This window comes from Triticum dicoccoides, chromosome 6A (genome assembly GCF_002162155.2).
Source record: "Triticum dicoccoides isolate Atlit2015 ecotype Zavitan chromosome 6A, WEW_v2.0, whole genome shotgun sequence".
NCBI classification, from domain to species: domain Eukaryota; kingdom Viridiplantae; phylum Streptophyta; class Magnoliopsida; order Poales; family Poaceae; genus Triticum; species Triticum dicoccoides.
Genome location: NC_041390.1, coordinates 598,013,147 through 598,030,286, shown reverse-complemented (window position 1 = coordinate 598,030,286; position 17,140 = coordinate 598,013,147). Strand labels below are relative to the sequence as shown.

Sequence of the window (17,140 nt, the reverse complement as noted above, 5' to 3'; positions counted from 1 at the left end):
GTCAATCTGACTTACCAGCCAAATATCACATAATCTGGTGATTGCCTTCACTCTTATGTAATGTGTACGCGTTCCTGCCCAATGCATACACTTTAATCTATTTTCTTATACCAAATCCTCTGAAGCTTTCACGGAGCGGTTTGCCTCATATTGGTTTCACCAATAAAAAGCGAGTGAAGAGACGGGGAAAAATTACCTCAATGATGCTTAGCAATTCAACATAATGGAAGTATAGCGAAAACAATAAGGTAACATATATGCAAAAGGAAATGAGACAGAAAGACCTTTGATTAATAAAATAAATACTTCACACGACATAACATATTAGGCAAAAAAAATTGAACGCGGTGTTAGAATAAATCTGAGGCATACCGTTGATCATCCGAGAACCAAGTAATCACACGAGCATGACAGCGAGATTTGTTAACGAGGTTCATCGATATGGCTACATCCCCGAGGCTTGACTACGGGCGCTCTTCCCCGTACACAGTCACAATACCGCATTCTGGCCACCCGGGCGCCGGCACACGCCGCCGGCTCCTCCTTGCGCGCCTGTGCTATTATGTTGGCATAGGTTACATCGTGTGTCTAGCCCAGCTATATATGAGAGGCCTAGGATACAAGTGTCCTATTAGTACACAACTCCATATCCTATCTAAACACAATACAACTACAAGTCTAACTGTAACCTACCTTGTACACTATATTCGACACAATTCCAACAAACTCCATCTTGGCGAATATTCTCCACCATCTTGAATTCGTCCATGCGTCAAACTTCCATGTACATTGGACTTGAGCTTATTTCATGAGCATCGCTACTACTCCAAAGACTCCATATGGCTCCACCTACAACTTGTAGTCCCTTCTTTTCTTGACCACAGTCAACACTCGAGCAAAATTAAGTTCCTTGTTACTCTAGTTTGTGCTCCCAACTTCCAGAGCATCAGTCCAACGCCATCACACATTGATCACTGACCTGCGTGAAAGTGAACAACTCACATATTGGGTGTCACACATAAGAGTTATCTGAACCCAACATCACCGCTCCTTTCTTGACCGTCTGTCTGAAACTTGTAGGAATTTCACCATTGCTTGTAGTCATCCCGAGTCAAATTCGCAGTTGTCTCACCACTTGTATGACCACCAGAGCCCTGGCCCATCTCCATGTCCCGTGCACACCGCACGCCTCGCCGCTATTACCGCGTCGAGCCTCCGCTGTCCCGATCGAGTCTCAAGGGTCGCGAAACCACACCACTCAACCCCCACTGCAGAGTACCACCGATCATCACCGATCGGTGACGAGTTTCACGCTTCCATCAGACCACTGGGCTCCAGTCCGAGTTACGTGTCACTCGCTTTTCCCGCTGAATAGGCTTCGACTCTCTGAGCTCTTACGCCGTAGCCCCTCAATCAGCGGCAAGTGAAGTTCTCTAACTCCAGCTCCACCTTCAACATGACTCCATGGTAGATAATCGGTCCACCAGCGCGCCCCGTCGACTTCAAGTTCCGTGTGTACATCACCTTGAATCAACCTCGCGCCATAGTCTTGTCGAAGCCACACAAGCCCTCGGGGCTTGCGCCACGTGTTTCACACCCAAAAGTCGGTCACCATCAGCATCACGCCCCTATGTCGTCGTCGCTGATTCCACCACCGTCTTCTGTACCAACCGACTTGCGTCGATCCGTCAGACTGTCCAAGCCAACTGCCCTATGTGTCTGACCCGAGCCGATTTTCTAACTGCAACCATCTGCAACTCCTCACAGCCCTCATCATCCATCTTAACTGGTTGACATTCCGCAACGCCTTCAAGCATCCTTATTGTGCCAATAAATTTTTCACCTTGTCTATCATAACCAAGGTTTTCTGTTATGTTGAACTTCTCCACCTCAAATCTGATACCCCTTAGTGCCAGACTTTTTGTATGATTGACCTGTAAAAAATAACCAAGCTTCTTTCCATGATGCCAAAGTACACAAAGCAAACCTACGTGCTCGCCTCCTAGTACTAGTAGCAATTTCACGTGGTGTAGCTCCTGACTCAATCCGGATGCTACCTTGCGTTGTCCTCCTGATGGATTTTCCTTACTTCGGTGGGTTGCCTTGATGTTGCACGACTACCGCTCGGACTAGGCCCTTTTTTCTTTGTTCAAAACAAATCTCCGGTTTGTGCTTTTTCCTGCTGTACGCGACCGGCCGACTCGCCGCTTTGGTCCATGACTGTCGCATGCATCCTCGCGGCTTCCGCCAGCTGGGCTGCTAGCCCACGCACGCGCCGTTGGGGCTCCGCAGCCAGCGCCCGATCGACCGATCGACCTGCTGCCATGCCTGCCCGTGCGCAACGCGTCGCCGCTGCTTCCTGTATGCTCGCCCGATCGACCTACGCGAGATCTTTCACCGCACGTCTACCCTGCTTGCAAGTCCGATCCAATCTCCGCGAGTTGCCGTGATTGCCTATCGCCTTGACGCCTTCCGATCGAATCACAACCGTGCTCATTGCGATATACATCGAAACATCAAATCTTCCTCTGAATCGCATCAACGCCTCCGCAAATCTTCGGTTTTCAACCATAGCTCATGATATCACTTGTTAGAATAAATTCGAGGCATACCGTTGATCATCCAAGGACCAAGCAATCACACGAGAACGACACCGAGATTTGTTAACTAGGTTCACCGATATGGCTACATCCCCGGGGCTTGACTACCGGCGCTCCTCCCCATGACACCGTCACAATACCGCATCCTGGCCACCCGGGCGCCGGCACACGCCGCCGGCTCCCCCTTACGCGCCTGTGCTATTATGTTGTCATAGGTTACATCGTGTGTCTAGCCCCGCTATATACGAGAGGCCTAGGATACAAGTGTCCTATTAGTACACAACTCCATATCATATCTAAACACAATACAACTACAAGTCCAACTGTAACCTACCTTGTACACTATATTCGACACAATTCCAACACGTAGTACAGGCGCATGCAGTCATACTACATGCATACATCACCCCTATGAACGCACACACACACCTACCCCTATGAGCATCTTTGAGAGACTGAGCCGGCATATCATTTTAAGATTTACGAAGTCACCGTAGGCGCCTTGGGTTGGTTCGCAACCTATTAGGCAATAGCAAATAACTTGATGGCATAAGTTATAGTAGATAATGTATAGTTGGTCATTTTACATACACAAAAACTAAAGACACTTCAACAACCAGGATGGATGGTAAGCAAAAGTTTGGTCGATGATGCCCTTTGTCACACGACAATCTCCTAGCTGGCAGCTTCAAACAAATCCTCGTTGTGCCATGACTTCCCTCTTGTCTGTGGTTATAAGGAACCAAGCAATAGCAATCACCACCGCAGTGTCACCAAATGCACATTTATCTTGGCTTATGTGGCAGAATTTAGTCATGGAACGAACATGCCTTGTGCAGCGATATCACCAGATTCGGAGTAGGCTTGTATGAGATCGTCCAACGTTCCTTCAATGTGTACAGAAACTACTTGCCTCAACAAATGTAGATAACCATCAACACTTTTCGGCATTGCTCCATCTTTTGAATCAAGCAACAGAATTTGGGTAGACGAGGGATTAATCATACGAGCAATTCAAGTATCAGTGATCACAAATTTTCATAATAGTGAGGAACAAGCAACTCGGCCACCATATTCAAAAGGCCATGACCCATATCTGACAACTAGCTAGGACACCCAAGATAGTGGCATGGACATTCTTTCTAACCCACTGCAAGCAAAACTCTATTGTGCATAAACAATTCTCAGAGCAAAAACCAGGGCCATATCCTCCCCTATAAATGCGTCAGTCACTAATCAGTGTTTTATCGTTAGTTAAGATGTGTCATATATGCATACCGGTTGTGTGAGTTCATGGGTCTGGCTCCTATCGCAAGAGAAGAGAATGTTGCAGTTGTGATCCACCATGTCTCGAGCCACTCAAGGCCACCGGCTATTTCTGCGAGCTTCACGGAGAAGACATACAAGGTTGATTGAGCAAGACCCGGTACCGTGGGATAGCATAAGGGCATCTACAACGTTGGGCGCCAGGATCAGAATCCTATCCGATTAGCAGTTGGCCCGATTAATCCTGGCGCTTAGCCGTTTGTCCTACGTACGAGTTCATCGGCGCTGTTGTGTATAGCGATCGGTTTTTCAGTTAATTAGCGCCTATAGTTAGCGCTCAACGTTGAGGTAGGGAGTCGTTGGTTTTTTATTTGACGTGATTTTTTTATCCATTAGCGTCAATATAAAAGTCCAGTATTGAAGATGCCCTAAGGAAGTGGCTGAGTTTTCCTAGGGCCAACCGACTCTGGAAACAACCGTGTATCCGAGTTGTACTTGCATGTTGGTCCAACAGTACATAAACGAATGAATGGTCCGGAGAAAGAAACTACATGTGTGGCATTTAGCAATTCCATGGAATAAAAATCTAGCTAAAACGGCAAAGAGAACATTTACACAACAGGAAATAGGACAACAAGACCTCCGGTTAATCAAAACAGGAATACTCCACACAACATAACCTAAAAGACAATAGACACATAGTTGGATGCACAAGTTATAGGGGATACACACAAACGGTTTGACACTTCAGATAGGAGATCAAGTACAATAACTACTGTGACACTTCAACAACGGAACTACTGAGTAGCCGATACTAAGTAGCCGAACATTGCACGATGCTAGATCCAACGGTCGGCCTCCACTTGGCCCCACACATGCACGGTTCGATTAGCAGGATGGTGCAAAAATCGGCTGCATGTATAGTAGCGCTCCTTCAACAAACATGAAGGATATGGGAGCAAAGTTTGGTTGGGGTTGCCCTCTCTTCTCAGTGTTCCCCGCCACAAATCTTCTAGGTTCAACATTCAAACAAATTTCCCTGTGCTGCGATCGTCCCCTTGTCCGTAGCAACAAGGGACCAAGCAACAGTAATTGATACCTCGGAGCCACCAAGAGCACATTTACCATGGCTCATGCCGCAAGATTTGGGTATGAAATGGACCTGGCCTTGTGAAGCGATATCGCCAGATTTGGAGTAGGCTTCTATGGCAACGTCCAACCGTCCTTCCATTTCTACTGAAACAACTTGCCTCCACATATGTAGGTAACCACCACAACGTTTTTTCAGCCATGCTCCATCTTTTGAATCAAGCAGCACAATTTGGCTAGATGAGGGGTTGATAGTGCGAGTGACTCCGCTATCAGCAAAAACGAACTCCCCCGACAGTGGAGAGCAGGCAAATCGGCCACCGTATTGAAAAGGCCATGACCCATCATCTTTGACAACCTGGACATCCAGGACAGTGGCCTGAAAGGTTCGTGTAACTGTCTGCACACAAAACTCCAGTGTGCAGAAACAGTTACTGACAGAAAAGGTTGACACGGCAGGTCCATATCCGCCGTCGTAACAGTCTGCAGAGCTGATCAATGCTTTATCTTGTGACTTGGCCGTACCCGTGCCTTTTACTTTTAGTTGGATTTCAAAGTCAACTCTATCCGTAAACGCAATTGCACGGGACGGGCCAATCAAGCGCAAAATTCTATCCTGCAAGCATCATCAATTTCATCCCATTGCTCAGTAAAAGAGGACACATGTGTGCAATCAAGGTCTCCAAAAGAAAATCAAAAGATAGTCATAGCATACATACATCTTCTTTCAGTTCTTGGGCCTGGCTCCTATTACGAGAGAAGAGAAGGTTGCGGTTGTGATCCGCGACGTCTCGGGCAGCAACCACGCCATACACAGACAATGGCCACTTGAGGCCACCGGCTATTTCTGCGAGCTTGATGGAGAAGATCTGCAATGTTCGCGTGGCAGACCCAGGACCGCTGTTGAGTCCGGGCGTGTTGTGCGTAAACTGCATGGAACTCAGGGTCGCTGCGAACGTATGAAGCGAATCTCTCCGCCTCGCTAGCCATCTCCTTAGCCAATAGTGTGTCCATCTCGTCATGATCAGGACAGCCTTGGACAAAGCATCTGCCAATTGTGCCTGCAGGCTTGAGCATCAACTTGTTCGATTTCATAGTCCAATATGCGTCTGATTTGCGCATGTCCATCTCATCCTTTTCATCGCCGCCGCCGCAATCCAATATGTTGGTGCTGGGATATGCAGGTTGGAGCATTGACTTGTCTGATTCGACCGTCCTGTCCCCATTGGGAATGGTTTCCAAACCCATGAACATCACCGACTCTGCCTCCCTCTGCGATCTGAATTCAGACCCATGAGCATGACCACCACCATCAGACTCCAGTCTGTAGGTGCGATTGCTCTTCTCATTGGCCCTCCACCTGAGATGACCCTGAATCTTCTTCTCAGACGACAACCGGTGGCGCAATGGCGCGATTTGGTCCAGGAGAAACCCTTGGAGAAATCCGTTGCATTCGATCCTATGAAACGACTGTTCATCCTCCAAGCTCCCGGTGACCACCTTGGTCAGCTCTCTCCCATGCGCTTCCAGATCAGCAAGAACCTTCTCCAGGCTCAACAGCACAGCTTCCGCACTAGGGATTCCGCCGCCGGCGGGTGATTCCTGGGTCGTTTGGCGACGGAGAAAAGCGCTAGACTGCTGCCCCATGATCTTCCAGGGTGAGGATCCCCCCGCCATCTTGCCGGTCGATCCAATAGAACGGCGGCAGCGGCGGCGCCGGCGCCGGCGAAAGGGTACGTGCATTCAGCTTTGGTCCTGAGTTTTTTTTTATAAGTTCACAAACTTAAAATCTGTCAAGGCCCACATTATCAGCAGCCCTATTGCCGGCCCAGCTTTGGCCCAAGACAGAACCGGGCCCACTAGGGCCCACAGCCCAGCGCCCCATCATCTCCCACGTCACCTCCGCGCCCGCCCGCGCCTATCCCCTCCACTCGTTGCTTGGGATTCCTCCGCTCGCGGCAAAAACCTCCGACCGAGCAGATAAGGCGCGGCCACCACCCCCGACCACCGCCACCGGCCATGGTCGGCGTCGCCGCCGGCTTCGCGTTCGCGCCGGCCGTGTCCCGGCGACTGCCCTACAGGCCGTGCTGCTCCACCGCCCACGCCTCGGTGCCCTCGTCCTCGGCGCGGTCGTCGCTGGCCGCGCGGCAGGGGCGGCCGCGGCGGCTCGTCGCCGTCGCGCGCTACTCCGCGTACGGGAGCGACGAGGAAGACGACGAGGAGGGCGGGGGCGGGCGGCGGGACCGCCCCGAGCAGGAGCAGGACCCCGCCCTCGACATCGAGCGCATCCAGTACGAACGCCATTTTCCTTGCCCCTCCACTTATTATAGCTGTATAATGTGCTCCACAATCCACATGTTTGCGTCGTCAAATGCCGAGTGATTCCATGTCTGAATTTTAGTTTTTTTGGTATTCTTTGCAGTATTAATGTTACCCAATTGGAACACTCATGTCTGCAAATGAACATATGTTCTTTTAAAACAATGACATTCTGTTGGGGGAGACAGAGCTTGGTTTTGTGTTAGCGTGCCAAATAACTTGCTACATCTGGAGTTGTGATGTATTTAGTCTTGTATGATGATTTCTTCCGTATCTGTACATTCATTCAATTCTTTCAACATTTCAACCGCCTCCCTTGGTTAGGTCTTCGACCGTCAGGCTGCTGGATGCCCAGAAAAATATGGTAAATCACATGCCCAATCATTTAAGTAATGCTCTTGCCTGATTATGTGTTTGATGGTGCACCTTCATTCGTCCCTCTGTAGGTTGGTGTTATATCTGTAAGCGAGGCAGTTCGAATCGCAGATGAAAATGATCTTATGCTGGTACTTTCCATCTCATGTAGCTTCTTTCTCTATAAACATACATTTTCAGCAAGAACAAGTAGTTGTTCATTAGCATTTAGAGAGGGCTTTTATAGGCATGTCCTGCTTATAAACTAAATGAAAATAGCTGAAACTCTGACATTTTAATAGGAAAAGTGTGAATTTTGACAGATTGACTTAAAACTCCTAAATCTCTTATACACCATCTAATGTACTGATATTGCTCACAATAGTAATAATTAATAAACCCCGTTTACAAGTGTAGACCGGCATATCTGCAAAAAAGAACAGTATCTCTGCAGAAGCCCTAACTTTGCAAAGTGCACTCGTGTTTAACAAGATACTAACTCAAGCCATATCTTCTTAGGACATGCATTACTGGTGTCAATATGTACACAAATTGGGATGATTTATATTTCTCTAATTTCAGGCAATATTGTCACTAGATGGAGATCCTCCAGTACTCCGACTCTTTGAAGAGAAAGATTACAAGTATGTTGCAGTGAACACCTGACAATTTCACTTCTTATCTGATCAATTTCCGTTATGAAACCATGTTTATTGATAGTACACTTCTAGGTATGTTTAAGCACTCTGTAAAACAAGGTTATACATAACAAGGATATGCATAGTGTAGGAGGCACACCTCAAGATGTCATTTGGTTTTGACAAGTTTCCTCACAATGGTTTCAGTAGCTATGTCATAAGTATATCGAATATTACCTCATTAGCTAAAGACTAAAGTAAAACAATGTCCTGCAGCTCCTATCCTGTCTACTTGAGACCCTGCTTCTCTATGTCAAACTTGTACATGGCATCTGCAGGTTAGATCAATAATAGGCTGTTCTCCCAATGTAAGGTCGTCAGTTACTCAGTTAGCAGACAGTCCCTTGGTTCAAATCTGTATTTTGTACAGCACATGGTCTTCAGTTAGCAAGAATATCGGTTTTCAATAATTAAAAAAATGTTTGTATTTTTAAATTACTTGTCATCTTTTCTTTTATCTAGATTTGTGCCCTTCAGAACTTACTAGAATTATTTTTGCTGGTTTTGTACAGAAAACACAAGTACGAACAACAGAAGAAGAAAAGAGTTCAGCAGAAAAGATCCGTTGGTAAACTTCTCTAGTAACTCATTTTATTTTCCATCCAAATGTGTTCACTATGCTAATATGGGTTGCCTCTTCCCTGATGTCCACTCTTTACAGCAAAACGCATGGGCTTGAAAGAGCTGAAAATGGGGTACTGATCATGTCGATATTCACTTACCAAGTAACATGGCAAACAAGCGTTCTTTATGTTATCAATCAATCAGTTACTTGCCTTTATGCTTCTAGTGTTTTGAAAACGGAAGTATTTTGATAAACTTGGTTAGATTGGGCATATAATGGAATCAAAAGAATGGTGTAGACAGAGTTGTTGGAACTGTCCTGAGCTATTTCGCATGATGAAGTAACAAAATATTGCTAGATACAATTTGTCTTTGGCGCCAGATGACTCTTAATAGTAAATTGCAATTGTCGCTTCTGTTTGTAACTTAAAGTGATGTTGGAATCTTTATGCATTTTCTTGGCAGGTACAACATTGATATCCATGATTATAGTGTGAGACTTAGAGCTGCAAAGAAATTTCTTAAAGCCGGTGACAAGGTGATAGAAATTATTATTAATATTAGCATTACTGTTATTTTTATATTACTTTTAGGTGGTTAAACTTATTACTTTAGACCACCATTTGTTTCAGGTTAAGATAGTGGTGAACTTGAAAGGTCGGGAGAACTTGTACAAAAAACAAGCGATTGAACTTCTCAGAAGATTCCAAACTGATGTTGGTGAGGTAATTCAGGTTATACTTGGTTTATTATGCCTAGAATAAGACTATAAGAGCATGGATTTTCCTTTTATCTCTTTACAAAACCTCTTTAATTTTCAGCGCAAATGGTTTTTATTCTCCACTTTGGCTATAGTGCATATTACCTATTAGTTGAATCAGCTAGTTTCAAGCTATTAATTTTGCTAATCATATTTCAGCTAGCGACAGAAGGAAGTAAGAATTTTGCAGAGAGGAATATATATTTGATTCTTGTACCCAATAAACTAGCCATACAGAAAGAACAAGATGGGGTGAGCAAAAAGGACACTGTGGAAGGAGAGACGGACCAATCAGAGGATGAATTGGATGAGGACGACACTGTGATCGAACAACTGGAGGGAAGTAGTTTGGATGGGGATGAGCTCGTGATAGAACAACTGGAGGAAAGTAAGGAACCTGAGACAGAAGTCTCAGCAAATGTTTGATTTAGCTGTAAAGCCCAAGGGCGCCGTCTCTGATTTTAGAAGGTATTCTATGGTTCTAAACAATATATTGTCTTGCATTTTGTCTAACATTCCGTCTGTTCGGAAATAAGTGACGTGGTTTTAATTTGAACTAAAACCATGTCACTTATTTCTGAACGGAGGTAGTAATTAATTACGTTTAATATCATTTGGTGCTTTTCTTGATGCTCTGATTTGCGCTATGTACTTGAATATCTATTTGGAACAACAAAAGTTAACACGGTAGGGACCAAAAACTGGTTTTGAGAAACATACTCCAATATCTTTATGACATTCTTTGTTACAAAAGACTGCATAATCATCTGGATTGGCCGTCAATAAACCTTACTGAAAGTGACCTCTGAAACTAGAAGAGAAAGAAATTGAAGGGAAGATAATTGGATGGTTTTGGTTCCTGAATATAGTTTGTAAGATATGCATTGTTCTTAAGGTCTGCAAAAATGTCAATTAAAGCTTGTGAAGTTTAATGTATAAGAATCAGGCCAGCAAGCCCGGGAACACTAATGAGGCCATGCCACCATAGCTAGTGTCCTGTCACCTGAGTAGCTTAGCCGCATTGCAGCTGCCAATGGAGTAAGGGCAAATTTCTGTTTATGAGAGGACCATTCTCGTGAACTGGAATGTTTTTCCTCGAGTGAACTTGCTACGTGTTTTTTACAAGTTCTGCAATTTCTGTTCTTTATGTTATTAATTATCAACTTATCATCTACCATGCTTTGATGATACTACCCGTTACTTTGACCCTTATGGTAAATTCACTTGCCTGATGATTATAGGTACCAATACTGTTCATGTAAATACAAGGATGGTGCTATTGTACTTGTACTCGCCGTCCTTGCCTGATAAAACAGAATAGCTATCCACCACCGTCGTTGCCTGGGGAGTCAGACAGAACAAAAAGCTGTGATATCAAGAAGCTGGGGGCTACCATCTGAACATTTTGGTTTTGGGGCCTCGGATTGTACCAACAGAATCTACTAAACGGCTTGGGAAGTTCGCTTGTATTGCCTGATGTGGCATTGTTGTCAGCAAGGTTTTGTTTTGGCGCTGTTGTTCGCAAATCCTAGTCGGTGTTGTGGAGAAGATCAGTAGTCATATCTTGTTTATCAAATGGTTGCCTTCGGATTTTTTGGACATTTGGCTGGAAGTGCCTAAGAAGAGGGAGTGTCTGCTATTCACTGTGTGGGCAGTAATTTCTATCTAGTTTTCATTTTCAAGTATAAATACATTTTTTTGTGTGTGCGCTGGTATGTGTCTGCAACTGTTCCATAAAACCGAAGCTATCTTGCTCATTTGGTCAAGTGCACTGGTATGTGTCTCTAATTCATTTTAAGCCAAAAATGAAGTTCCAAACTGACTCAAATTTCATAGCACGTCCGTTGCAAAGTAAAGCCTGTGAACAACGTGAACCAGATACGTACGGCAAAAGCAAGGCATGTGCATCATCATCAAGGACACAATCAATTGGTTATCCCCTGTAGAGTATGGTGATAAAAGTTGCTGATCTACATGGGATAGCATCATCTCTTATCTTATGAACAACATAAAAAATTCAAGATAGAGGAAAGATATCTCGCTATCATCATGCGCCCCACACCACCAAAGGAGGACCCATTTTCCTTTGCAACTGATAAAAAATTCATGGGCTAAACAGTGGCTGTCAACCTAAGCAACGCGGGATGATGGTGTATGGCCCAACTAAGCTAGTTGTATACATTCTTTGAGGACAAAAGTATGTTCAGCCATCAACATCAGCTAAGTGTGCCAAGATTCACTCATGCACCGAAAGGCGACAACCTCCATGTGCATAAACACCTTAGAGCATCACTAGAATCAACACAAACCACACAGTTCCAGCACTATAATGAGCAGTAAAAAGGAGACAACCCACACATTTCATAGAACTGAAAAACATTGACATATCAAGAAAGCGTCACCATATCTCTTGAAAGGGTGACCGCAAACGTGTAGGTAAATGAAGTCGGTGTACCAGGAACCTGTCATCATCTACTACCCTGTAGTGTTAGGTTAGATGTTCCCATTGGTGGCCTGGGAACCTGCAATAGATAATCTGCTACCGAACATTCTACTACTGTTACCGCGATACAAGTTACAACGACAAAAGGCAGAGGAGCTGCTATAATTTACAACAGGCTTTAAGGTTTCCGGAACCTCGACATCCTCAGTTTGTGAGCTGCTATACAAAATAACACTGACAGGTCCGTCGTCATGGTGAATCCATGATTTTGCTTGCTGCACTTCCTCTTCCATGCAGGTTGTACAAATAGAAAAGGGCATGGGAGGTAGAAATGAAAAAAGAAAGAGAAATTTGGGGGTACCTAACAAAGGGGAAGAAAAAGAAAGGGGGGTGGGGAACAAACTGAAGATACACATATTCGCGTTACGGTTACAGAGAACTAATGAATGGTGTGGTTACCTCTATCTTCTTAGTTAGACATACAAGGGATTAAGTTGTTCACTCTGTTTCTTGCATGAGTTGTGTCCTTAGGCTGGACTCGTGGACCTGCTCAGAGGAAGATAAGGGTACAAGTTAGATTGAACAGCAAAGCACACCCTTCTATATTGCAGCTTCAAGCCTGGAACAGCAGCCTATATATTATCTTACTGACATGTGAAAACGTAGCTTTTGATATTCATCAAAAATAATAATAGGACTGCGTTATCTAGAAACTGATCATAAAGAGGTTGCACAGATATAGATTGTGATGTAACACATGGTAACAAGAAATAGCAGTCAGAGGCAAATGATCCACTCAAAAAGCATTTCCAGCATCAAAGTGATGAGAAATCCGGCAATATTAAATATATCATGCCAAAATAGAAAATATTAACACAATTGCTTATGTTTCAGTCAGTGTCTCAGCATACGTTGGCATCTTATTTAACTGTTTCAAGCACCTATGACCTTTTGGGACTTTGATAATCAGTTATTGTACAAAAATATTATATTATCCTCAGCGAGGATACTCATTAGGAGTAGATAAAAATATCATTCATGCATATGTGCCCTTAACAAGCTAAATAATTATATTTGATACATGGAAGTAGCATTCGACAATGTATCCCCAAGTCCTATCAGAACAAGAGAAATGATGATGAGATGAATAAATGTACATCAAGCTTGTACCTGCAGTGCTGCCGCTGTACCCAAGAGTTCTCTGTACTCATTAAGGGTAGTGCTCTCTTTAGCAGCAACAGCTGAGAGTTCTGTAACGAGAGAGTGTGTAGCCTCTAACTGCAGAGCACAGGTCAATGGTTAGACACCTAACGGCGTTATTTATTAGAAATGCTTAATTATCAGAAGATTATGGCAATCAATGAATTGATCCAAATAGTGTAGCAAGCATAGAAAATCAGCATCCATTTCCATGGTAATGCCAGAACTCAAACATCAATCTCCAATAATTTGACATGTTGGATTTGGAAGGAAAGATCATCTGGAACGGTCAAGTTAATAAGAGTAGTTAAATTTTGTCCATGCACTAACTTATGGTTTTCCTGCTAGCAGTACGAGACTACCAGCTTGGCAGAAGGGGACTGGCCAGAAAGCTAGCATAATGTCACCACCCTCTCACAATCATTGCAGCCACATGATACCACAAACAGCACTATCACAACTCTAACAATCAGGACCTCCAGGACCTCCATTGAATCATAATAACTGAATGGCTGTAGCCTTGTAGGCACAAGAAACGCGAGTGTGCCAATGCTAATTATAGATTAGTTTTTTTTCCTAGCCACCAGTTCAATGATCACAAATTGTCCTATTAACCTATGCTATGATTAAACTTGTATGAATTGAAATATCAAATTACAATGGAAAGTATAGGTTCTTCATATGGTAGTATTTCAGGAAAACAACTAAGTAATTTTGCATCCACTGAAACATATCAGTTTTACCAAAGTTGCCAATTATGCAGCAGTAGCAGAAAATAGGCCTTCTATTTTACCTTCGATAGCAAGTTGCAAACAGAAGAGCCCATTGCTTGCATAATGTCAACTGCTGAACTGACAGCATTCTTAACAGTAAGTACATCAGCCTGCAAGAAGTAAACAGTAAGAATCACTAAGCATTTCACAGATAAAACAGCAAAGAATCAAACGGAAGACTTGTTTAACATGTACAGAAGTTAGCTTTACTCCAGGAGTCATCATACTTCAAGTATTATGTTTTCTAGTTCTAGAAGGGTTCATGTCTTGGAAAGCGAACTGGTGAATGGTGATACCTTTGCTCCTCCTGTAACTGGAAGGCGCAATGTACTTGCTCTAAGAGCTTCAATTGCACCGGACAAAGAAGTAGAATGATCTGTTTGCAACTCTGCCCAGTGGTCAAGGTAGTCCATCTGCATCATGAAAACAAAAGATGCAATAGTGAGGTCAGACTCATGAAGCAACACAAGCTTCAACACAGGTAGTTTTATCTTGTGCTAAATAGCAGTGAGCACTAGTGCACCTCCACAGAATATAAAACTTGCTTAATGAAAAAAAAACTAGTACGTAAAGATGTAAACTTAGTCTTCCAACCAGTGGCAGGGTTTGGAAATGAAGATATAGACACCATGAACATATTTCTACAAACAATGCAACCGTTTTACTAGGACAATCTATCTCAACCGAAACAGACATGATCGGGAATTTTATTTTTCTTTTCTCTATCTACTCTGAAAAGCCAGGTAAAAATATGAAATGCTGGAAGAAGGTTACTTGTTGCGCTGCTGCCTTGATGCACTGCACTAATGCCCACAATGTTATTACTTCACTAGTGTTTTAAACAGATGTTGCATATGTTAGTTACACTATTAAACCTTGCACAACTATAACACAAATCTTAGGCTAACCAATACCATCAGGAGAAACAAGTGCCTAAAATATCAGAGATCTCAACATATCTTACTTGTTGTTTCAACACTATTCCCAATTTGACCTCTTGCCTCAGCCTTTCAACATAACTCCTTTTCGTAACCATAGAGTCAGACATCCTTGAATTACTATCCCATACACTGTAGAGCATAGTCTGCTTCAAATGAAAAAATAAAGTAAGAAAAATAAACTAAGCTCATGTACATGTAATGACAATATCATACAGTACAAAATGAACTTGAGTTTAGACCAAGCATAAAAATAATTTTCCAAAATTTCCTAAGCAGGATATATATAGTGAAACAATTTAGAATAAATGGCCACTGATACATGTAAAGGGGGTAACTTTAGAGTGTTTACCTCGGCACCCATCTTCTGGATTGATAGCATTTCATCCACATAAGCATTTGTAAAACGCCATTGCAAGTTCCTATTATACAGGAGGCGCAACTGATGGGCATCTTCCATGTGGCTTGGGCTCTTCTTTCCTCTTGTTGCATCACCAATGTAGCTGAGAAGAGAAGAGGGAGAATCGGATCTACCAGAACTACATGGTGAGACAGGTGTTGAAGGTCGAATCCTCAATGGGCTCGGCAACCTCCTAGAGGCAAGTGATGATGTTGATGAAGCCTTGGTCGGTGATGAAGGACGTAGTAGACCACGTGATGGTGAAGACAGTGTCCTTGCCAACTGCTTTGGAGGTGCAAATCTTTCTGAATTATTTGAAGGTGCATCTGGACTTGAACTGGCATTTTCCTCTTGACTTCCATTTCCATTGGCAGAACCTGAGCTCGCAGAAGGCATCTTCCTTGGTGAAACTCTACTTGGTTGCACTGTTGAAGAGACTGGTTGTCTGATGTTATCAGTCAGATCCACGCTTCTTGACATGGCATTAGCACCATCCGGTCCAAGTATTTTTCGTGTAGAAACCGCTCGTGATGGAATTATTGAAGATATTTGTCCATTACATTTATCAGAAAAATCCATGCTTTTTGACATTATATTAGCAGAGTCCACTCTTGCTGGTCTTCTTGGTGACATTCCACGTGATGATACTGACATGGTCATGGGTCTCTTATCTTTCTCAGCAAAATCCATGCTTTTGAGCATAGTATTAATGCCATCAGATGCAAGTCGCCTTCTTGGAGAAGTTCCTCGAGATGGAACCTTTACCGAGATGGCTCTGTTATGTTTTTGAGTTGCATCCACACTCTGTGACATATCCTCACTGACATCAGAAACAGATCTGCTTGGTTGTCTATCTTGCACCGCAATGGACAAGGATGATGCACCTGTGCCTACATTACCAGAATACGTGCTTTCTGAAGTATCATCACTACAGCCATCTGGAGTTACTGAATTAACTTCCTCAGCAAACTGGATGGCTTCTACTTGAGCATCAGTACCATCAAGTCTACTGTCTGAAGTCCCACCAGATGCAGCCGATGAGGTGGATCGTTCACTACCATTATCCACAGGATCCACAATGCTACCAGAAGCAAGCATGCCTCTCTGTAGAGTCCCACGTGATGCTACTGATGAGGTGGAGGGTCTGCTCTCTTTATCAGCAAAATTCATACTTCTCGACAGGGCATCAATGGAATTAGAGGCAACCCTGCTTCTTTGTGATGTCCCTCGTGATGCAGCTGACGAGGTTGATGGCCTGTAGTCTTTACCAGAAAAATCAGTGCTCTTCAGTAAAGTATTTGCACCATCCGACGCAAGTCGTCTTCTTGGTGAAACCCCTCGTGATGCCACTGACGAAGTGGACGATCTGGTTTCTTTTTCAACAAAATCTGAGCCCTTCGATATAGCTTCTACACTATCAGGGGCAAGTCTTCTTCTTGGTGAAACCCCCCGTAATGCTACTGATGAAGTGGATGGTCTTGTTTCTTTTTCAGCAAAATCTGAGCTCTTCGATATAGCTTCTACACTATCAGAGGCGAGTCTTCTTCTTGGTGAAACCCCTCGCGATGCCACCGACGAAGTGGATGATCTTGTTTCTTTTTCAACAGAATCTGAGCTCTTTGATGTAGCTTCTACACTATCAGAGGTGAGTCTTCTTCTTGGTGAAACCCCACGTGATGCCACTGACGAAGTGGATGGTCTTGTTTCTTTTTCAACAGAATCTGAGCTCTTCGATA

At 43.8% G+C, this 17,140-nt stretch overlaps 3 protein-coding genes across 6 annotated transcripts in view; 1 reads left to right on the top strand and 2 right to left on the bottom strand.

Moving 5' to 3' along the window:
• Positions 1-4,884: 4,884 nt before the first annotated feature.
• LOC119316066 lies at positions 4,885-6,632 on the bottom strand. Its single transcript, XM_037590447.1, has 3 exons — positions 5,943-6,632; positions 5,675-5,884; positions 4,885-5,571 (listed from the first exon to the last, which is right to left on the bottom strand). Exons 1-3 carry the CDS (start codon positions 6,630-6,632, stop codon positions 4,885-4,887), a joined length of 1,587 nt encoding a protein of 528 aa, XP_037446344.1.
• A 262-nt stretch (positions 6,633-6,894) lies between these two features.
• On the top strand, positions 6,895-11,353 carry LOC119318290 (translation initiation factor IF3-4, chloroplastic-like). Its single transcript, XM_037592817.1, has 10 exons — positions 6,895-7,246; positions 7,599-7,638; positions 7,721-7,780; positions 8,211-8,272; positions 8,839-8,894; positions 8,988-9,021; positions 9,356-9,428; positions 9,523-9,615; positions 9,810-10,118; positions 10,892-11,353. The coding sequence occupies exons 1-9, from the start codon at positions 6,975-6,977 to the stop codon at positions 10,074-10,076; spliced, it is 957 nt and encodes a 318-aa protein (XP_037448714.1). The 5' UTR covers positions 6,895-6,974; the 3' UTR covers positions 10,077-10,118; positions 10,892-11,353.
• Positions 11,354-11,995: 642 nt separating this feature from the next.
• Positions 11,996-17,140, bottom strand: part of LOC119318288 (mucin-19-like) — a 9,722-nt gene continuing 4,577 nt past the window's right edge. For all 4 annotated transcript variants that reach the window (XM_037592814.1, XM_037592813.1, XM_037592815.1 and 1 more), the window contains exons 3-8: positions 15,357-17,140; positions 15,031-15,150; positions 14,363-14,479; positions 14,087-14,176; positions 13,264-13,371; positions 11,996-12,639 (exon numbers count right to left, since the gene is read on the bottom strand). In XM_037592814.1, coding sequence (XP_037448711.1) covers positions 12,592-12,639; positions 13,264-13,371; positions 14,087-14,176; positions 14,363-14,479; positions 15,031-15,150; positions 15,357-17,140 — 2,267 coding nt within the window. In that variant the 3' untranslated portion in view covers positions 11,996-12,591. The remainder of the gene's footprint in view (positions 12,640-13,263; positions 13,372-14,086; positions 14,177-14,362; positions 14,480-15,030; positions 15,151-15,356) is intronic.